The following is a 22,889-nucleotide window of genomic DNA, read 5'->3' as shown; positions in this document are numbered from 1 at the left end:
TGTAAAATCATTCAACCGTGCCCATACCTCTCTATCAAGTCTCAGGTACAATGTTTATGTTTGAAACATTGTACCGTTTTCGAAGGTCTATTTAAAAATGAATGTCTACAAAAATCTTACCCATCATGCCACTGTAATGCCTCGGAGCGCTGGATCAAAACCGGCCAAAACCTTTCTCGCTCTGCTTGTTTCCCTCAACCTCAACCGTCGCTAAATATTTGATTTTAGGTCACCATCCTTATCTAGCTCTTCGGCACACGAATACTTCACAACAAACAGCAAGCGATATTTTAAAGCAAATGTATAAATCGCAGTTAAAAATTTAAAAGACAACAGACTTGTTTACCGCACATTTCAGTGTGTTGCTTACACAAACCAACGAATCCCGTTTTTGAGGTTGACAAAAATTGACAAGCAAAACGTTGCTTGCGAAAAACGAACGCATTTTCTGCGCTACTGATTCTGTCTTCACGTCACTTTTGCTGTGTGTTGACAGCGTAAGCGAAAGGCAACGATATCATTTCGAAAACAGTTTACATGCATATCGCTCTTGTAAAACCCGGTGGGAACCAGTTCGCAGATTGCGCTACAAATGGTAATTTTTTTTTTCGATGCTTGTACGTTTGGTGCGATGTTTCAATAATGTACTTCACCCATCTCGCACAAAATGCGAATGTCGTTTTGCATTAGTATTATTTCGAGCTGACATTGTTTCCAAATGGTCCGTCGCAAGGATATCAGTGCTTCCGATATGTGGAAGGCAAAATGTTTTTCAACATTTAACTTCAACGCCCTACAAATAAACAAACAAACAAATAATCACTTATCGGTAAGAAAAAGGGCAATGCGGAACACCAGAACCTGAAAATAAGCCAACAAATCAATCTGACATGTTGACAGCAGATCCTACTTTTTGCCATGGAAAAGCATTTATATTTTTGTGCCACGATTCAATCACGATGTGTCACGTGATGCTGTCTTAACAACCGGCTTGCAGTAATGCTTAAACTTCAAATATACATTTTCATTACAACTTTCTTCAATTATTCCTACTTCCCGAAAGTCTCGCTAAGTTTCACTCCAGGTGTAGGGATTTTCGGTACGCGGATGTCTTCCAGTGCGTACATATCCATTGCAGGCCACACTTTGCTTTCTTGATCCTTCAGCGCAGATTAGCACATTGTTTTCGTTCTTCCAGATTAACGTAACGCGCTCTCGTTTTCTCAAATCACATCCTAACATTAAACTTACGAGCGGTAAATTGAAATTCGTATCTTGAATATAAAACGAGGATATTAATTTCGCATAAAGACGGACTACAGGCAGCTAGACCGCGGCAAGAACGCAAATACAGCTGCCATGGCGGTTTCCCGGCTTACCATCTTCGAACGGCATTGTTTATCAGTCTTAGCGAACGCAACAAAACATAATCATAACTCCCCGTATTTCTCACGCACACACTCACACCGGTTATAAATATTGATGAAGTTCCCAGCGTCTGCACCTGAGTTTGTTCCCTTTTTCGAACGATGCTTTTCCCTGCTGCTGGTGGCTGCTACTAATGCTGCTGCTGCTGCGGGAGTTTTTGTTTTGCACGAGTATCTTAAGTACTCTTGGTGCTCTACTTATCGACTGAGCTACTCGCACTGTGACGTTCACTTTCGCTTTTCCACAGGTTGTGTCTGCGACGACGATCGGCAATCTGACGTCGGTGAACCAAACCGATGGTTCGGTCGATGCCAGTGGGAGAGGTACGGGTGCTAGCAGTGGTGCAGGAATTCCGGGCGGTGCCGGAGAGGACAGCGATGATGACGATGTTGATGTCCTATCGCCCCTGTCGATGTCATTTCTCGGTAAGTAAGACACGTCGTCAACTTCCGGACACCCAGTCCCCTGGGTCGGAAGGTGAACCAGCAAACCCCATTGTCCCAATCCGTATTTCGTATGCAATTGCAGGTGTTTTCCTTTCGATTGTGATATTTCTGTCAGTAGCGGGCAATATTCTAGTGTGTATTGCTATCTACACGGAGCGAAGTTTACGGCGCATCGGAAATCTCTTCCTAGCCTCACTAGCCATCGCCGACCTGTTCGTTGCCTCGCTTGTGATGACATTTGCCGGTGTCAACGACCTGTTAGGTACGCTGCCAGTGTGTGAGACATTTAATGTGATAGAAAGTACTTAATATTTGAATTGTTTGTTGTTTCAACCAGGCTACTGGATCTTTGGGGCTCAGTTTTGTGACACATGGGTCGCATTTGATGTGATGTGTTCAACCGCTTCCATTCTAAACCTGTGCGCCATCTCGCTCGATCGATACATTCACATCAAGGATCCGTTACGGTAGGTATATGGGCTCTCCTAACCAAACCGACATTAAAGTAAAATTCCAACAACGAGTTCCTCCCGAGACATCTGCTTTTAGGGGAAGAAGTCGGAAAAAAGGATGCAACCTTTCAGCTGTTGGTTAATTAACCCAACTCATTCGAAACAATCGTCTGTCAACCGCAAAATGGACTGATCCATGCGAGTTGATTGAGCAATTTGCTGAATGTCTCGCTTGGGTCAGCCAGAAAAATAGCAATCTAATGCAAACAACAAATCGCATTGCAAGAGTGCTTCAGCCACCATTATCTACATTGCCTTTTCTGTGCTCAGCATCGATGGGAATTGTACCATTCACTACTCACCATTTGTCCGGGTGTTCGGTTAGTGTTTGCAGAAGCTTTCAATAACAACAATTCCCGCTTCGCTTTGGTCTTTTTTCCCCCATTTCTATTTTATGTAACATCATTCAGGATCCGCCACAGCCAGTGGTGGCCGCTCGGTCGGGTCGGTCCATACATCGTCTAACGTCTCATTTGCATATCGATCTTGTACGGAAAGCTTCGGAAGGCTCCGGGACCTTCGGTAGGTTTGTTAATCCGGAATCATTTCCGGATTGATTGGATTACACCCGAAAGTGTTTATCCTGCTTGACCACAAGTTCGTTTTGATTGTGGCAAGAGGTCACCGGGTGTTGTTTGTATGTACGCCTCGGAGCATTTCTAGACCATCGCTGCTAACGTTGAAGTTCTTGGTGTCCGAAGCAGTAAATTACAACGGGAACAAATATTGTGATAGTCAGCCAATTTTGTCAGCAGTGTTAAACATGCTCGTACTCTGTTTTCTTTTTTATTCGTTTTTTGAAGTACATTTAATGCTCTATTCGTGGAACGCCACCAAAACACATTGGACGGAAAACAAATATGCTTTGCACGGAGAAAGAATGAAAAACATGAAAGAATCGTTACATCTGTCCCAACGCAATAATAACAAAAGGATACATCTCTTGCAACGGCATCACAACACACGTGTGGTGATATCCTTGCAATGATCTGGGGCATAGGAGATGCCCTCAGTAGCTTCCGGAAGATGTAATTTACATGTACGTGAAAGCTCCCACTGTCTACACGTCAACCAGCTCGTGACCTGTCTGCATACTCGTGAAATTATTTTAATTTGCATAAATAATGATACAGTACAAAGATGAACGACCCTCTTTATGCGTCGAGCATTCCCCCGGAACGAATCGTTCCTATTGTTCCACGATGACACAGATGGTGCGCAAAATGAAAGTTCTGGAAAATACGAGAGAATGGAAGTAGCATGATGGCACTGCTATGGATGCGGGGTTTTATTTCACTGGCAAAAGTTTCCACATTACAGGTACGCGAGTTGTTTCAAAAGGCTAAAAGCAGTCGGCTTGATATCACTGCAACCTATAATTTATGGCTAATGTAAGTACTCATTTCCATTTCGGTGAAGCCTATATACAACTGTCAAAATTTGAACAGTCTAAGGGGAACATGTTTTAGAAGGAATTTGAATGTTTGACTTCTTGTCAATAATTATCTTCTTCGGCACTTGCAGTCTGTAGTGCCATTCATTTATTATCGTATAATTTTTGAAAATTAACTTCCAATCCAATCCAATAGAAGCTGTTCAATTTGCCATGAAAAATCCTTTAAAAAATTAATAAAGCGCTCAGAACCTTTAGAAAGATCACCGAAACTAAGCACCTCTTCCCGCAATCCCCACTGGCAAACTAGCTTACCTATCTTGCTTTTCAATTTCAGACCTTAACAACTTCAGTTCCATCTCTAACGTTGCTCCTACCAAGCATCGCTGATTCTTTGCACGGAATTTCTATTTCATTAGCCCAACTATTACCCGCTGAAGTGACACCATAACAATAGCAACGACAACTTTTGACCCCTATCTCTCCCTAACCCGTGCGATAAGCTCCGCAAGAAGAGATTTTCATCGTTGAAATATTTTTGCACAAACAAACCAGTCCTGATGCTATTCTTGTTCGAGAGGAAGTAGAGCTGATTTTCGCATCTTACTGATTCTCACACAAAACTCCACAATAGGATAGCACCCGGATCGTTTCAATAAAAGACAACACGACCGGACTCAACCGCTGGACGGCTGGAGAGCTTTCCGAGAGGTCGTATCTAGTGCTAGGTAATACATACCCCAGTTTAAAATGGACAATAGCAGGATAGCTTTAGTGCGGATGTGAGCAACCCCTGGCACTATTCAACGGGCATGACATGTCGAGAAGCGTAAGAGGCAAGGGGTGAAGTGTGAGGAAAACAATTGAATTAATTAAAACTTTCTCTACAACTTCACAGTTGTGAAACCAACCGACAGCCAATCAAACACATTGACCAACGAGGTAGTGTAGTCGCGTTTTATTATATCACACACAAAAATGTGCTGCTAAGTCCCATCAGCAGCATAAGCCACCAATAAGCAGACAAACAAAGAAACTTAGATTAACCGGAAACCTCACATCTTAAGACTGCCCATTCTGATGAACCGTGATTTACATTTTGCTCCTTTAGCCTTCTCTGAAAGCTTCACAGTTTCGGGACACTCACTTAAGAATACGCATAGTTACTAAAAACAAATCCGGAGTTTTTTTTAAAACAAGCTACGAAAGCTGTAACAAAGCCAAACAGTACTATGAAGTTAATTAAAACTTCCCACTAGACATTTGCGTTCATAGCAGTATTTTGCTTGCATTAAACATTCCTGTCGTGCGTCAAGCCAGCTTTAAATAATGTAAGAAAAACATGTTTTCTGCTTCGGTTATTGCACACCACTCCATCAACATCGTTTGACCTAATGCTTACGATTGTACACGCTTGAACTGCCACAGATTGATCGTAAACTCGGTGTTTATGTATGCATGATGTACATCCGTCTCATCGCGTTGAAACTCCCATCTCATATGCTCCTGGAATGTCGAACACAATTAATCACATGGGCAATGTTGGGCAATGTTGTAATCTTATCTTGCCTATGCACGAAAGCCAGGTCCTACCTAGCTTTATACGGCAGAATGATTTGAGGCACGGCAAAACTCATCGAGCACGTTACTTTCGCTGACAGTTGACAGTTCTTTGAGATACTTCCTTGGGCCCGGTTTTGAAACTGAGCACGCTGCTCAGCAAGATTATCACCACCATGGACAGGCATTCTCATTTGCCGGGCACGCTGCAGCACCCATTTTCAGCAAACAACAATTTCGGCCGCTCTCTATTGCTGGCTTCGTTATCTGCCTTTCTATTTAGTAATCGTTTGCCCGTTGCTGGATGTATGGAAAAATTGTGAAAAGATAGCATTATTTTCGAAAAGCGCAAGCAGACACAAGCTGACAAACTTCTCTTTCCCGGACCTGTCAAAACTGAATACTTTACCTTCACATTCGATGGCTAGCGATAAACGATAAGAGGGCAGGAGGACAATAAAAGGAAAGAGTTCTCCGGTGAACGAGAACCTCTGGTCTCGGCATAAGCATAAGAAGGCTCAAGTATTCTTCGAGAAAACACTTTACCTACACCTTCACCGCAGTCTCGGCCTAAGTCAGTACGTCACACAGCAAACACGACGGAAAGCGTGTGTGTGTGCGGACATTTTTCCCTCTCGCAGGCTGCATTATGCCTCGATATCAGAAACCAAACTTTGGGAATGAACTTTGCTTTTAGTGCGCAGTCAAGATTGCTGCCATTCTTGCCATCCAGCACCACCGTCGTTTGGGTTTTTGCTTTTGCTGGAAGGATGACTTTTTGAAAACAACTTCCTCTATCGACTTTGAGCTGAATGATCGAGCATTATCCCCTTCTTGCTTGCCAGTGCGCATTGTGCTACCCGTTTACCTATGGAGCAGAGAAACACCTAACTTGGGCTTTACTTTCAGCTTGCTGTTGCTTACGGCGTGGAAAGTATCGTAAAGATGCACGCGCTAAAGCTGGAACTAAACTAGCGCATAAACATGATTGAACTGGTGCTTTCGTCAAACACATCGTCGAGATTATTTTGGCCGTAACGTGTCTCTTGGCATACATTCTTTTCCAATCAGATCTACCGTCGTACGGGGGAGTACTAGGCGTACTCAAGCGAACGTCCAATAAAACATGAAAAAAGTGGTTTTGCTGCTGTAGGCTCAGCCACCGAATCTTGCGGAGTCAGAAGTTCAAGGCAAACAAACTCCGTAGTAGCAGCTGGTAGGTTGCATCCCATTACATATCATGTCACTTTGGGGTGGAATGCATTTCCGTGCACCATTAGCTAGATTAAATCTCTGAACCCATGCTGCTATGCACGCGCCCCGTCCTTGTGCACAATTTGGCAGGATCGTCATTTTATTATGTCACATGAAATTTCCATACCACTACGACGGAAAAGAATGAATCAAAATTTATTACTTCCACTGCCGAAAGTTTCGAAAGGCCGTACATTTTTATGATGTTTAGTACACAGAAAATGAATCTTCTTGCGTTAGTTATGAACATTCAGTGTATACAAATATGTCTATTGCAAGTAGTAAGGCTCCCATCTACCCAACAGTAAAATTTATAGCATAATTTAAGAACACTCCTGCTCACACAACGAACCTCAACGGCATTGTAGCGGCATGCCGAACGACAGCGTGCGATAAAATTACCAATTTAAAGTACCTCATTTTTCGCCATTACTTACGGTTAGCCGTACACGTTCGTCAAAATTTAACCGAACCAACTGCCCACCAACATGGCTGGTTGGTTCGGCTCTATACGCTGCAGGTTCACGGCAAAAAACACTTCGGCTACTCCTTTGCCGGGAGCCGTGGGGACTTGTCTTTTGCAATGAGCTACCCATAACAAAGAGTAAAACCTAAGGTCGATCGATTGAGCGCTCGCTTCTGCTCGCTACATATATTTTCAATTGAGCTGTTTGGAAAGTTTCCACAGCACGCTGTGTGTCGTGTATTGATGTGGCCAACCGATCCCAACCGATACGCTCCAGTTCGCTTCATGTATGCCACAATGTGTAGCGGCCTGGTGCGGTTCAGGGATACGATAATCCTTCTTCTTCGGCACCGGGGAAGACCTCATCTCGTCGGGTCGGGTATGCCCATGCAGCATACCAATACGACGTTGGGCAGGACATGACGCGGCGGACGATCATAAACATAAACACCCCCATTCCCGCAAACAACCTACCACCAGGGCAGTGAAAAGGTGCTACACCGGAACCGGTTCGGCCCTTTGCATCAACATTATCATTATGGTGGTGATGGCGGTCGAACGGTTGTTGGTGTTACTGCTACTGCTACCTGCCTGGAAGCCTTGAAGAGATATTTTCAAACTTTCTATTTTTAATAATCATTCGCCTAGCACGTACACTACGACGATACACCACAATGCTGCACACGGGTAGCTAGTTTTAAGGTGAGTAAAAAGGGACGTACTGGCACCGTACATTTTCCTCCGCTTATGTGCGACATATGGTGAGTGCGCGGTACATAAGGATACCGCAATCAATCGATAAATAGTTCTTAATTGATTTATAAATGCGCTATTGAACTGTATTCGCTTCATTGAATCCATTTTCTCACGCGAGTGAGAGTAGCGTGGAACTGGAGAGTCCTGCGGGACATTAGTTTTTTTTTTAGTTTGATTCCATGACGCCACATGCTCGCGTATAACATTACGCCTTTACTACTCCACTGGAGTACAGTTTTTATACCCCATTTACAATTGCAGCCATTGTGGTTACAATGTTTGCGAGGGCAACAGCAAAAAACGCAAACCCTAATGAAGGGAATGGCGCTTCCCATGCGCTGGGAACTCCATGTGCGTATAATTATAGCAATAGCTAATTTTTAAGTATAAAATTGCATCCATCAACCAAATGGCCGGCGCTGTATTCAATCATGCATTCGTGCAGGTGCAAATAGTCATGCCCAGCACTCGGTGGCAGCAACTGTATATCGTTATCACACTGCGTCCACAATTGTACGTCCCACTACTGCCCTGTCCTGTGAAAGCGTTTCGTTTAGTGGTGAGCATCTCGGGCTTTGAGGTTTGTGTCAAGTTAAGCCAGTTCTGCGAACGGTGCTGGCAATCCTGCAACAGAACAGCACGCTTGTAAGGATGCCATTTTGTGTGGCTATGTGTGAGTGCGCCGTTTCGCCAGTGCACATTCAACCACAATGGTGCACCGCCGTATGATCTGACGACCATGCCCCAATGGTGCCGGCGACCAAAGGAAAACATTATTGTTTTGCCGGCGTCGCCACAGTTTTGCCGTAGCCGTTTTGTAGTAATAATGATTAATATCGATCGTTGCGAAACGACTACGAGCAACAAACACCGAAGTGGTGTGCCAGCAACGACGACAGAAACCGCTCCGGTGACGAATATTTTGAACAAATGATTTGCAATGTACAGCACAAATAGTACCAAGTAGCAGTGCCAGTCAACACCCTGGTTCCAATTTGTTCGCGAGTTACGACGACAGCTAGAATTGAATTGTACATTTTTATCTAATTTCCACACACCTGAAACAGTATTAGTCATGCTGGCCATGCTTTGCAGTCATAAAATATCTGGAAAACAGTATTGCTACTGTTCCTTGCGCTGTTCCGCGGCCAGTTATTTCAATCCAGTGCGCAGAAAAAATAGTAGTCACCTGGTGTGGGGTAGCCCAGGAATGTTGACGGTACGAATTAACGGTACCAACTTTCGTCACCTCGTAAATTACAAAGTTGTTGCGAGGGAAAAGTTTTTACTTGAAAGGTAGTAACTCAGGTGAAATTGACTTAATCTCTAACGAAACCAGACCGGATTGGATTGGCCATTGTTGTACAAATAAAAAACGGAAGAAGAACAACTAAAATCCAATCAATGCGTAATTGTGAAATGGTTCAATTACAAAAACTGTTTCCAACCTACTAACTCAATTTTAAGTTTAATTTTTTGTGCTTCACTGTACTAATTGTTTCAAAAACGGCCAAACAAAATAAGAAACCCTCACTGTCGATACGTAACAGTAACTAAGTCGTTACATACAATCGTCTAGATTAATTTATGGACGTTCTTTCTAGTAAAAACAATCGGCACGATCTGGTCCAATGCTTTGCTAGCTCCTAATGATAGATGCTTACTGAAAAAAGCTTCCTTCCATGAAAAGCTGTAACTGTTTAAAAGTCCAACTCCTTTCACAGCTGTTTTTTTTTTTTTTTTTATTTACGAGAACCTGAATGGTGAGTTATCTATCCGTATCGAGAAAACTTTAAAGTATTTCTACCTTTTTTTCTTGTTTCTTTTCTACGTAACAGCACGCAATCATTCCGCCGGTTGCTTCCAACCTTCCAACACAATACCGGAGGAATCGAATTACAAATTGTCTTTTATTATTTGAGTGCAACTAACAGAACTGCAAACTTCAAACAGAAAACTACCTGCCGATGTGGTCTTAGTCGTTTTTTTTGTTTTGCTATTTTCATCCTGTTAAACCATATACCTTCTTTAACTCCCCTGGTGGTTTCGAAAGATTGTGCTCTGCCACTGAGCGTATGAAGAACTCCCCCGAGAGTACCATCGATAGAAAAACGGAAGCAACGTCTGTTCTCCACATTCACCACTGGTTATGTGAATGCTATCATTCTCGACGGATGTAAATCAAATATAAATTAATTTTCAACATGCGTTTCGACCCCGATAAACGTTTTGTGAAGAACCACGTGTAAAGAAAAAGTTGAATGCGCTTACTTCAAGTCGCATTCTCATCACCACGGCCATATGCCTAGAAGCTACTGTTGGGGAGGCTTCATCTGCTTCATTCGAACCCTGCAAACAGGACGGAATTATGCTCGCTTTGTCAAGCTTAAGCATATTCCGACCCAACGTTTCGGGCACACAATGAACAATGATAATTTACAGAATTTCAATTTATTATCCCTTTTTTTTCTTTTGGCTGTTGCACCAACCACCGCCTCCGTCCGTTGTTAAGTAAAGTGAGAATCCTTTCTTGGTTACCGGTATACGCAGGAAGATGAATCCTTAACAAAGTGCTGCAAATATGCCATATTTTCTTTTTTCTTCCCATACCTGCCAACGTGTACGATTTATGTACAACGCTTTATCATTTTTATGAATACGAAAACGTTCTTCTCTTAACCTTAAAGCAGTTTGCGTTTGTGTTAATTTCTGAAAGCAAAACCTGCTTATTCCAAATTAAGTATCTTTTCACTTCTTGCTGTAACCGCTTAAAATAAAATTACTCTATTTCAAGCCCATGTTCCGTACAAGTCAAGCATACTGTGAAACACTGTTCGTAATCCCCTGTTTGATGTGGCAATTCGCTTAACATAAAGTTCATTTTCTATACTTTAAATTGATATTTATGTACAATTTTACAAACCAAAATCCCACACTCCAGCGTACATATTTTACCCGCTCCAAGCAATTCTAACCATTCACCAAACTGTTCCAAACTTCCATTTGTTTATCATCTGCAAATCCTGCCTTGCCTACACCATTACCCATCATCCGACTACCATTTTACACACACACACACACACACACACACACACACACACACACACACACACACACATTCTTTATCCACGGTAATCTTCAACAACAAACCTACTGGAACCAGCTGACTGGTGAGTAGATTCGAAGCTTCACAGAGGTAAGCTTTGCAGACGTTGCCTAAGGCTAGAGTTTCACGAACTTTACAGGCGCCTTACTGCAAACTCTTCCCATACCGACCACCCAGTGTGTGTCTGGCGTGGGAACACTTACACCGCAGCAGCAAGTTTCACATCCAAATGATCATCAGCACAAGTACGCGAGTGTGGGTCATGCACGTATCCTATAAATATTACACACAGCAACCACATCCTTTTTAAATAGCACTTCACCGTTTGTTGCCCATGGATGGATAGCGCGATTCCTTTCGGGTATTAAAGTTACAAACAAGGATGGCTTGTTGCAGACGTCGTGCTGAATGTTTTGACCTGACCACCTTAGCAGAACCTTAATCTGTAATACTTAATTTCGACTGCTTCGGAAGCGAAGCACGGTTTATCGCTCTTTAAGTTGACATATTTTATGTTGAATCTCATGCGTGTAATGATCACATGCCTGGCGAATTACACGGTACAGTTCACATACAATCACTTTACCCAAGCTGATCGAGAGTTTGCTTTTCTTTCACATCGTCGAACGCGTATCGTTCAACACCTCACCAGCATGCTCCCTGGCTCAATGGTTGTTGGTTGGGGTGTGTAATATGTATTTTCACCAGTTGGTTATTGTTTTAGGCAAAACGTTTGCTCCACACTCAGTGTATTGCGAAGGGGAAACACAGCGGCTTTTATTGGATTCATAGCCAATGCTACTACTGCGTAGTGGAATACGGTTTCGAGTATTCCATGACCCTTTTTTGCAGACAATTTGTTTCCAACCACCCTGTTCGCGCAAGTGTTCTTCCAATGTTTACGGTTCAACCGGTTCAGCAGCTAGAGCGCGTATGTTCAAGTGCTGGATACAAATGAATTCTAATGCACGCTGCTTAAGCATTCCGTATGCCACCTGGTCGCGGAAAAACAGCTCCGTTATTGAATTTTGAGTTGAATTTGCTGTCTGCCGTTAGCTAGCAGTGTGAGAGCAGAGTTGGAGATGAGCATTTCGATATGCAAAAAGTTTCCAGTTTCTTTAATTAAATTTTTAAAATATTCATTTCTTTGTTTTCGCTTCACGTTTTCGTGGTGAATGAATGCACGAGCGTGTCATTTTAGCAAAGTTATTGAGCTTTGAATATTATTGGTATACATGGGACTTCCAACTTCTAGTAAACATAAATCAGTAGGAAATTAAATTGAGGTAGACTTGAGATTATTTATTTCAAACGAAACCGTAAACATTTTGGATTGAGGAAAATATTAAACTAAAGTTTAATTAAATTTTAATTAAACTGTTAAGCTATAAATTATTTTGGATATAAGATATAGAACAGTGCCATCAAACAGCTAAAATGCAACAAATTAGCTGGCAGCGATGGGCTGGTGGCCGAACTGTTCAAGATGGGTCCGGAGAGGATTTCCGCCATCATGCATCGGCAGATTATTAAGATTTGGGATCAGGAAGGACTACCGGACGAATGGAAACTGGGTGTCATACACCCAGTGTACAAAAAGGGCGACAGGATGGACTGTGCTAACTTCCGGGCCATAACAGCCCTGAATGCTGCTTCTAATATCCTGTCTTGAATACTCCTATGCAGACTGGAGCCCCTTGCTACAGATTTCGTCGGAAGCTACCAAGCTGGATTTGTTGGAGGCAAATCGACAACCGACCAAATCTTCACTCTACGTACGGCAGATCCTCCAAAAATGCCGGGAGCACCAGACTCCTACTCACCATCTGTTCATTGACTTCAAGGAGGCCTACGATACCATAGATCGGACCGAACTATGGAACATCATGCAGCAGTACGGATTCCCTGGGAAGCTGGTACGGCTGCTAAAGGTCACTATGGACGCACTAAGTCACTAAGCACAAAGTCGAACTAAGAACTCACCTCACCATTAGTGCAGTGCAAGGTGAGAGTTTCGAGCATGCTGTCGAAATCGTTTGAATCTCACCGGGGTCTGAGACAAAGAGACGGACTCTCCTGTTTGCTGTTCAACATCGCTCTGGAGGGTGTCATACGAAACGCGGGTTTCGACATCCGGGGCACGATTTTCACCCGATCTCTCCAATTCCTTGGCTTCGCGAATGATATCAACATCATCGGACGGACAACTGCGGCGGTGTGCGAGGCGTACACCAGACTGAAACGCGAGGCCAATAGAATTGGATTGAGCATCAATGCGTCGAAGTTAAAATACCTGCTTGCCGGAGGCTCCGACCGTGATAGAGCCCGACTCGGAAGCAGTGTATCAGTTGACGGCGAGGATTTCGAGGTGGTAGAGGAGTTCTGCTACCTTTGTACGATCGTAATTTCGGACAACAATCGTGCCTACTACGGAATCCACAAACTCCTGCAATCCAGAATACTCCAACAACACACGAAATGCACGATTTACCGCACCTTGATACGTCCTTTAGTCCTCTACGGGTACGAGTCTTGGACTATGCTGACGGAGGACGCCAATGCACACTCGCCATTTTCGAACGGCGGGTTCTAAGGACTATCTTTGGCGGTATGTGTGAGCAGGGCATGTGGCGAAGGAGAATGTACCACGAGCTAGCTGAGCTGTTTGCCGGTGCTGCTATCCTGACGGTAGTCAAAGCCGGAAGGATACGTTGGCTGGGGCACGTGATAAGGATGCCGGACTCATGCCCCACCAAGAAGAAGCTCATCAGCGACCCGTTCGGCACGAGCCGTAGAGGAGCACAGCGAGCTCGTTGGCTGGATCAACTGGAGTCTAACCTGTCGGAGATCGAATGCAGTCGTGGATGGAGGATTGCAGACTTAGACCGAGTTTCCTGGAAACTAATTGGAGACCTGGCCACCTGGGGATTGAGCACGTCGTGTCGACACACGACTTGCTCAATCCTGAGCCGGCCAAGAAGAATCAGATAGTTAGGTACTAGCCAGAGGTGATTTTTGGCAGAGGTGAAGCGAGTATTTTGCAAATTGGGACCGGGGTTCAAATCCGTCCAGACCGTTTTCTCCTGCGTAGGACCGATAAATAGTCAGATTAAATTCAGGTCAAGGCATCCAAACGACCTTTTCTTTCAAGGAGCCTTATAGCCTTCGAAATGAATTATATTTCAAGAAATCTCTTCGCCATTCATCATGTATAGGACCTTTTCATCATTTAAGGACATTGTCTAATAAAGCTTCTTCATAACTCAAAGACCAATCGTGCAAGAGGTCACTAGGAGGTACAGACTTCCTCATGTCAGGATCAACTCAAATCGCATCTAGAAAGATTTTTTTACTTTTTAATGCAGGACTAACTATCCAGTTACTCATAACCTGAATGCTAAGGAAGTCAGAAGTGGAATGCTAAACCTTACCCAGAAAAAATCGTTACAGAAAATGGCGATGATTTTTCCAATCATTAGCTTTATTACTTGTATCTTCAGCGGATAATCTAAGGTTTCAAAGAGTTTTTTCTGACCTATTTTTAAGTGCTATTGAAAAACAGTTTGATACTGTTGCAATGCTGTTTTACCTTCTTTATTAAATCATTTGTCTCTCAGCTAATGAAGCTGGATAATCACGTGCTTAAAAAAAGATTTTCTTTTTTCCGTGGATTTGAAATTAAATGGAGTGTTTTCCGAAAACTACACCCGACTACGACACCGTGTTTTAACCGAAGTTGCAAATTCTATTTTTACGCACCGCATCCATTTTCTGCTTGTTTATGCTGGAAATGAAATTATGATACGCACCCTGGACTAACAATTCGGTAATTTGGTGCCCGTTAAGCATGGTAAGCGTGCTAGCGAAGATTTTATGCATTATTCCTACTTGATGATAATAATTTCACGCCAGATTAAAGCAAGCCCAAAATAAGCGTTTTGGGCCAACTTTTCCCCGAGTGGTTTTCCATGGTTAAATTAACAAATACACGAGCACATTCCGACCATGCTGGCCTGGTTTGGCACTGTAAATATGTAATCATATAAAAGCATTTGCTTACTTTCAGTATCGTACGGTGCTTGCCCGGCCGTATTTACGACAAGTGATTTACAGACACATGTTCTACCATTTTACAGCTATTATTTCACCCGGTTGAGCTTACGAAAAGCACATACTCCGGTTTCCTATAAATAAGGTATAAAAACCAATTTCACACACAAATTCTGAAAGCATAGTTAAGGGTTTGCAAGTGTGAAAATTTCACACATGGAATTTGAAATTACTCGCCACTTGCCAAACAGCGTCCACTTTTTCCACGAGGGAATAATGAAAAATGTTACAACGGGCTCTTCATACGTTACTATGCATGGCGCAAACCATTGATTACAGCTCTTTTAAAGCTCATGTAATGCAAAATCGCATGTCTTATCGCATCCCCTGTGAACTGTTTATGCTTTTGCTCTTGTGCTTTTCCAACTTATTACACATTTTCATTTACATTCAAATGGGGCGTAATCAAAATGGCTTCATTATTTATATTGTCATTGACCAGCTCATTAGCTGCCAATATTCCATCCTGTCGTGGAATTTATTTTAATTAACCCTTATCATTATCTGATTCTTTTTCTGATGCCAACCTATCACAACCAGCGATGCAAAAAAGAAGAAATCCCTATTACTTCTTCCGCAGTGGAAACAGTTTATCTTTCTCCAATTTTTAAACTCCAATATGACCAGATTTTGGTATCGAAAACATTTGGCTAATTATTTAAATTATTTTCCGTATCCATTTTTTCTTCTAGCTACGGTCGATGGGTAACACGGCGAGTCGCTATCGGAACAATTGCTGTCATTTGGCTACTGGCGGCACTCGTTTCCTTTGTGCCCATATCACTTGACCTACATCGAGACAAGCGGGACAAAACGGACACATCGCTCAAAATCAATGGCATCAAGTACGAGACCTGCGCTCTTGATCTAACACCAACCTACGCTGTTGTTTCTAGTTGTATAAGCTTCTACGTACCTTGTATAGTTATGATCGGTATCTATTGCAGGTAAGTGACGACAAAAACGAATTCAAATTACGGTCCCAGCAAAAGCTTTGTTTTGGGAGGCGAAAGATGACGAAGCACATGCAATTGCTGTTTAAAATATGATCTTTTCACTTTTTTTTTTTACTTTTTAACCGGTAAAACCAACATTTGCACATTCGTTCTAAATCCAATAAACTACCGTAAGGCAAAAGTTTGAATTACAAAAAAAAAAAATCACAGAATCCCAACGCTTCTCTATGTTGCAATAACGTAATCCAAAAACACGTCCGTAGCAAAAGTTTTTAGCTACAGCGGCATTATGGTTTTATATGATACTCTCGACGCGTTGATTTAATCCTATCCCGGAGTTAAACGTTTGCTTAAGCTTCCGGCCATTGCTTCGCGTCAAATCGCGGTAACCGAATGCTTGTGGTCATGAGTGCGGTAATGCATACAATTTCACAGAATGCAGTTTAATTCCAACCTGCACAATATGCCACCATGCTGCTAGTTGACGTCAGTAAATTGCTTATACAAAGCACTGTAGTCGTCCATTGGAAGGATTCACCGTACGTGTGTGCTTGGTACCGTTTGTCTGGAGGTTTGAAGGTTGAAATTAATTTTCATATTTTACTTTAATAGAGTTTATAATTTTTTTAACTATGAAAAACTTTTCTTCTTCCGCTTGCAAGTAAAAGAATTATGTTTTAGAATTGTGAAATGTGAAAATGTCATAACAATTTGTTTACCAAAGATACATTTCCTTGGAACGACAATCAGCATCAAACAATGGTAAGCTCTGCTGGAAGGAAAAATATTCTAAAAATCTGTTTCCTGCAAACGTATCAATAACGGAGAATCTGTAAGCTATCATTTGATCCTATAAAAAACGACTTCTAGCGTTATCAATCATACATTCCTTTCATCATAAATGGTGAAGGGTGACATATTTCCTCCCAGACCGGAAGTTGTATCTATCAACACGCAGCCATCCATTTGCAACATGCAGAGCTTTCAGTATAATCAAATTTCTCGCACAAACACTCGTACGACCGTTTGTGCGTCTGTCGGCAAACAGCATGAAAGAATGGAAGCGGTGGCCAGAAAAGTTGATAAAGAAGCATTATTATTTCCTTTCAAAATATTCAACAAAAAAAAATAACTTGCCACATGATGCCCAAACAAAACCTTTGCTTCCAAGAAGGTCCGAGAAAGTCATCCGCCTGTAACGATCCCAAACAAAGTGTATTCGGAAGCATGGCGGTCGGTTGTCCCGATTGTGCAATAATTTCCCGCCAGCCGCTCTAGTTTCACTGTGTTCTATTTTTTTCGTTCTTTTCCTTACTTCAACAAAATCAAACGCACACACACGCACAGGTTGTACTGTTACGCTCAAAAGCACGTCAAATCTATACGTGCCGTTACGCGTCCGGGCGAGATTAGCGAAAAGCGGTACCGCAGTATACGAAGGCCCAAGAGCAGCAAGAACAAGCTGAAACTGCGGCAGCTCGCCCACCACGCGTCCTCGCCATACCACGTGTCCGATCATAAGGCGGCGATCACCGTTGGTGTGATCATGGGCGTGTTCCTGATCTGTTGGGTGCCGTTCTTCTGTGTAAATATCATCGCCGCGTTCTGCAAGACGTGCATCGGTCAGCAAACGTTCAAGGTGCTGTCCTGGCTCGGGTACTCTAACTCAGCCTTCAATCCCATCATCTACTCGATCTTCAACACCGAGTTTCGGGAAGCCTTCAAGCGCATCCTGACGAGCCGAAGCTCATGGTGCTGCGGGCAGGAAATGGGCAACATCTACCCGCGGAGTAGCGATCGGTACGTTACGGACTATGCGGCGAAGAATGTCGTCATGAACTCGGGACGTTCATCCGCGGACCTCGAGCAGGTGTCAGCGATTTGACCTTACTAAGCAACATCAACAACCTTGTAAAGCACCAGAGCCTCCCAAAATCCCGTACCCCTTGCAATTCATAAGTCAGCTGCATTCACAAGAGCTTAAAAAAAACCCAAACCACTCCGTAACGTATTTTGAGGTAGTGTCGGTGGTGTAGAAACTTTTGTAGAAAACTCGTAATGTTCGCGGCATCAAACAAGACAAAAAGCAATCGGTGACTACACGCACCCGCTCTCAAAGCACGATAGATCCGAGGATCGCGCAAACGGTCGGTTTAGAGATCCATCAGACACCATCTATTGCACACAAATCAAACCAAAAGTTGCACCCCTTGACAGCTAGGGTTTAGGGATTTATGTTCTCGCTGTTGTTGATGTTGAAACTGTAGATGAATATACCAAGCATTAAAACAAAAATACACACACACACACACAACGGACAAAGAATCGAAATGCAATGCATCAATGGTGTGTGCCATTGGTAGGGAATCCATAACGTGCAATTGCAAGCGATCCGGCTTAGTCCACCGAAGAAAACCAAAAACATTAATAATAAACTCACATATCTGCCAATCTTTTCGAATGCTAGGGATACATTAGTTAGTAACGCGATAAGGCGAAAGCAGAGAGGAAGCGATCGAACAAGCAAGTGTGTAGGTAACTTAGAGCTGTAAAGATACACTGATGTTAGAGAACCCATCCCCGTGATAGATACATTTTCCATGTACCTTTTTGTATATTTTATGCATTCAATGCCACGTGTTTTATTGTTTCGTTGCCGATTGGACAAAACTCTTGCGCTCTATCAGACTGCGCGAAAACTTCCCCGGTAGCCAATACTCGTGCCGCTTCTTAGATGTACCTTTTGATGTTCGTGTTAGACAGCCTTCTCAAATTGTGAAGCCCCAGATGTGTATGGACGGTAACAAGGAACATGAGTTTACGATGCGTATTGTGTTGAGCTATCGAAGCATCTTCAACGGTGCGGTCATGTTTAAACCAGATTATTAAGTTATGTTTCCCCATTCCGTTATCAGGTACTCACACGTTTCTTTCACCGATCACCAAAGGCTTCCTCTAAATCCATTCCGAAAAAGGGAATCTTCAACACAAACACCTGCACACCTTACCGCTCACAAGCACACACACACACATAAAAATAACCGTACATCTAAAAAAAAATTAAAGTTACTTGATGATAAGACTGATTACTGATTATTTATTGAAATATAAGATGATAAAGATTAATAAGGAAAACAAAGAGAACGTTACCCGTTGGCGCGAAAAGCGTGTATAACACAAACGGCGATCATGATCATGATCCATATGTCATACGCTTGATCTGCAGGGTTGACAGATTGTTTCTACCATTCTGCAATAAAATGAAAATTAATTGATGCGTATCCAAAAATCCAAAAACGGATTCTGCAGCTAGTGGAATCCATACAATCTTATCGATCCCCTCCGCACAATCATGTTTCTTTATCGTACAAACTGTTATACTCTACAGATTTTATTCATACTTCACAGAGTCCCCACTATTACCCATAGTTTCTATTTCTACTCGTAAAATGGCGCGATGCAAGATGGCAGGATAGTATTTAGCTAAGTGAATGTTTCAAGAAATGGTATTTATATAAATAGGACAGAGTAACGGTGTATATGTGATAAATAGAAAAGCATGTAAACAAACCAACAATCCAATAAGACACACATCTTACGCTCCACAGGCAAGGATTATTATAGCAGTGAAGACAAAAGTACGAAATAAGTTTTTACCTTCAAAAACGATCTGTTGTAGCGCTTTGTACTCGCCCCACCAATAATACAAGGACATGTGATTATACAAAAGCTTTATCCTATATTTGTTACTCATTGTTATTTGTTTCCAAATGGCATTTTTTCTGTACATAGAAGTTTGTTTTAGGTAAATCATCAGTTATGTGTGTACATTCGTTACGATCACACTACAAACGGCCAATCGTTGCCACTTCCTAATTCTAAAAGAAGTTCAAACATTGCTCAACCTAGAGCCTCTTGGGACCGGAAAATGAAGGCTTAGATTTGTAAAAAAAAAAGGACACAAACAAAAAATCACCGAAAGCTTTCAGTCACTGATACAGGATTGCGTTCTAACAATCTCTTCAAAACACAACCAAACCTACGCTGTAGTACACGCTCGTACGTGCTCGCTCGAGAAGCTACGAAAGCAAATCAGTCAAACCAAGGGAGGAGTTTGGCAGAGCAAACAAAAAAAAAACATTTCTAATAGAATACTGTTTGATATTTCACGTAGAACGATCGACCGCTACAATCCTGGTAGCTCCTAAACAAAACTCAAAATAACTGAGCAGCGAGCTAAAATCCAACGTTTTCGTAAGCATAGCATACAGAATGACGCAATTCGAAAGTACCAAAGTAGCGTAAGATCCTTCCCTGTTTCCACGACTAGCCTTTCCCCACGGTGCGCCAATAAGACGAGTAAAAATTCCAATTAGGACAGCAGATCGATACTAAAAGTACTACACTAAGCAGTAGTCGAATGGTACAATAGGTACAAACAAAAGCATCTTAAAAATTGATCCAAAAGCTAAACTTTGGACATAACCTTCGCGACAACGTGCATAAATACACACATTGTAAAAGGGTAGCTGTAAACCTAACACAGGGGGAGCGCGGTTCGCATGTGACCAGATCCATTGACACCGGGTTCTGGAAATGGAAACGATTTGAATAAATATGTTGTCTTTGGATAATCAAAAAATACTATCAAATACAATTTGAAAAACAGATGGATGCATGCGAGTTGGCTTTTTCGTAGAGAATTACAAAACATAAATAACAGGTAAGTATATTAGATTGTGATGATTGATGAAATGTTAGTAATATAGCTCAATCATTGCATTGGTGGCTGCCCGTCGGTAGAGGTGACGACGGTGGCCCTCGAATGGCACAACCAGGATCAACTCCCATCCAAGCCGTATTGACGATTGACTGTCCAACTACGTAGTATCTGTTGGATAGGTGCAATTTCCTACCCCATGAATGAAACGAAAATTATTTTTTTCCGCCAAAGTATTTCGTTCAATAAACACGCACGCTTAAAACGAAGACTGCACTGTGTCTTGCATTTCTCCCTTCCAACAGTATCAACAGGTCTAGTAAATCTAGGTCGTTAGGCCAAGAAAAGGAAGCAAAACTTCAAAATGGTATCATTCAATTATGGATAGCTTGTTCATTCTCTTCCAAGGCACTATGGTAGCTGGAGACTGTGACCATTAATTTCGACCTTTTTTACATGTTTATTTGCTCGTTACAAAGTTAAAAAGGCTCCAGTTTCAGTTTTTCATAAATTTTACATAAATTATTTTTTATTTCACAAAATACCGAATGCTCGCTCATTGTTTGAACAGAATCTATCAATGCTCGATAAGACGATAAGATTATGCTTTCCTTTATCACAAGTGCACGGCTCTAGAACAAATCAGAGCCTAACTTGGTTAGTGATACTTGTCAAAAAACCTGAGCTGATATCAAATAAGTGAAGCTATAATTTTCCCGTAGCTATCTTGTAAATTTTTGATGGAGTTACAACTTTGAAAAGTCTTGTCGTAGCATTTGGACTGGCTTCCTTGACTTGATTTTGACTGTAGCTGGATAATCAGTCCTGCATGCAGGGAAACAATCCGGATGGAATTCGACATCCTGACTTTCGTGTAAAGCAAATACAAATCCAAAGATGATTGTAAAGCCAAATGAGAAAACACAACACAGAATTTAATTTCGCGAAAGCATCACACCTAACTAGCGATCAGTTATCAAATGTTATATACTGTAGTTTGTACTGAATTAATGTGATTTGTAACTCTAATGGCGAATAATGATACGCCTCATTAAATAAAACGTAGATTGATGAATGACAGGAAGTTACGTCATTTTAAAAAAAAAATTTTTTCTTAAAAATGGCATGAAGTAAACGGTAATTGCAGCCCTGTGACCAAATAAGAGCTTAGTAAGCAATTTGACATAATTCTCAATCGAACTGAAAGTCTTCTTGAATCCAAAGCAAACCTCTCACAAATCTCAGCTTACACGTTGAATGACAGGAAAACCTGACCAAACCAAAACAAACAAAAAAAAAAGCCGATGGCCTCTCGTTCATCTTGACTTCAACTCTACCGTATTCGTAATTTTATCTTTGAAGATGGTTTGAGTAGCACAACCGAAATGAATGCGAGTTGGATAGAGCTGTTCAAAATATCGAGGGGCTGGGAAAATTGAATTTCGTTGCGCTTCGTTTGCATAGGACCGGTACTACCAAAAAAAAAAAAAAAACTTAATGCCATACAGCCCAGGAAGTGCTATCGAATCGGGACGGTACTTCATTACATGGGCAGCAAAACTGTACCATCGATTAAATGGGCGCGCTAGTATACCCGGTAAAGAAGAGAAAAAACAAGCATTAGGAACAAACAAGAAGAAAAATCCTTACCAACTGCACGGAAGGTAAGAAATGACAATGTAAACTTACCGGGCGAAGAAAAGGTAGTCCAATTTCGTTCCTTGTTTAATTTCATGATCCATGCTAGTAGAACTGGCAACTTTTAACGAGTTTTTGACACTGTTAAAACACCGTTCTATCCTCGTTCACTTCCACACACCCAATCATATACGCTTTACGACGCTCTAATTCATAACCAGCAAGCAAAACAAAATTGTTTTATGTGTCATTTGGCATAGGGGTGTAAAGATATAATGGATTTTTGGACATCCTTGACCCGATTCTTGAGGTATGTGGCAGCATTTGTATCCTCCATTTATTACACATTTACGATGATAATTGCGTATTTTTAATTACAACCATACTGCATCAGTCAGTGATTTTTATATTGCAGAAAAAAGTTTGCTAGCTGAAGTATAAAAGTAATACAAAGCTAGCAATATTTTTGGAAAAATTGTGAAACAAAATTGAACCTTCATGTTCGACCATGTCTTTGACGTCAAGCCAACACTATTTAACAGTA

The 22,889-nt window shown here is 41.9% G+C and overlaps 5 protein-coding genes across 6 annotated transcripts in view; 1 reads left to right on the top strand and 4 right to left on the bottom strand.

Annotated features, from left to right (window-relative positions):
* The window catches only part of LOC126557047 (ETS-like protein pointed), a 176,419-nt gene extending 170,703 nt beyond the window's left edge, over nucleotides 1-5,716 (bottom strand). Inside the window, exon 1 of the mRNA XM_050212688.1 lies at nucleotides 5,708-5,716. The gene's annotated coding sequence lies outside the window, so the exon portion shown is untranslated. The remainder of the gene's footprint in view (nucleotides 1-5,707) is intronic.
* The window catches only part of LOC126558012 (dopamine receptor 1), a 71,096-nt gene extending 53,184 nt beyond the window's left edge, over nucleotides 1-17,912 (top strand). The window contains exons 2-6 of the mRNA XM_050213943.1: nucleotides 1,676-1,853; nucleotides 1,957-2,136; nucleotides 2,212-2,341; nucleotides 15,724-15,978; nucleotides 17,335-17,912. Of these exons, the coding sequence (XP_050069900.1) occupies nucleotides 1,676-1,853; nucleotides 1,957-2,136; nucleotides 2,212-2,341; nucleotides 15,724-15,978; nucleotides 17,335-17,872 (1,281 nt within the window). The 3' untranslated portion in view covers nucleotides 17,873-17,912. The remainder of the gene's footprint in view (nucleotides 1-1,675; nucleotides 1,854-1,956; nucleotides 2,137-2,211; nucleotides 2,342-15,723; nucleotides 15,979-17,334) is intronic.
* Nucleotides 1-22,889, bottom strand: part of LOC126559341 (calmodulin) — a 279,933-nt gene that overhangs the window by 199,379 nt on the left and 57,665 nt on the right. The gene's annotated exons all lie outside the window — the stretch shown is intronic.
* LOC126559276 (zinc finger protein 593 homolog) overlaps nucleotides 1-22,889 on the bottom strand; it is a 338,322-nt gene that overhangs the window by 263,069 nt on the left and 52,364 nt on the right. The window lies entirely within an intron of this gene.
* Nucleotides 1-22,889, bottom strand: part of LOC126558182 (hydroxylysine kinase) — a 172,340-nt gene that overhangs the window by 133,731 nt on the left and 15,720 nt on the right. The window lies entirely within an intron of this gene.

This window comes from Anopheles maculipalpis, chromosome 2RL, assembly GCF_943734695.1.
Source record: "Anopheles maculipalpis chromosome 2RL, idAnoMacuDA_375_x, whole genome shotgun sequence".
Taxonomy (NCBI): Eukaryota; Metazoa; Arthropoda; class Insecta; order Diptera; family Culicidae; genus Anopheles; species Anopheles maculipalpis.
This window is presented reverse-complemented; position numbering and strand designations above follow the sequence as displayed.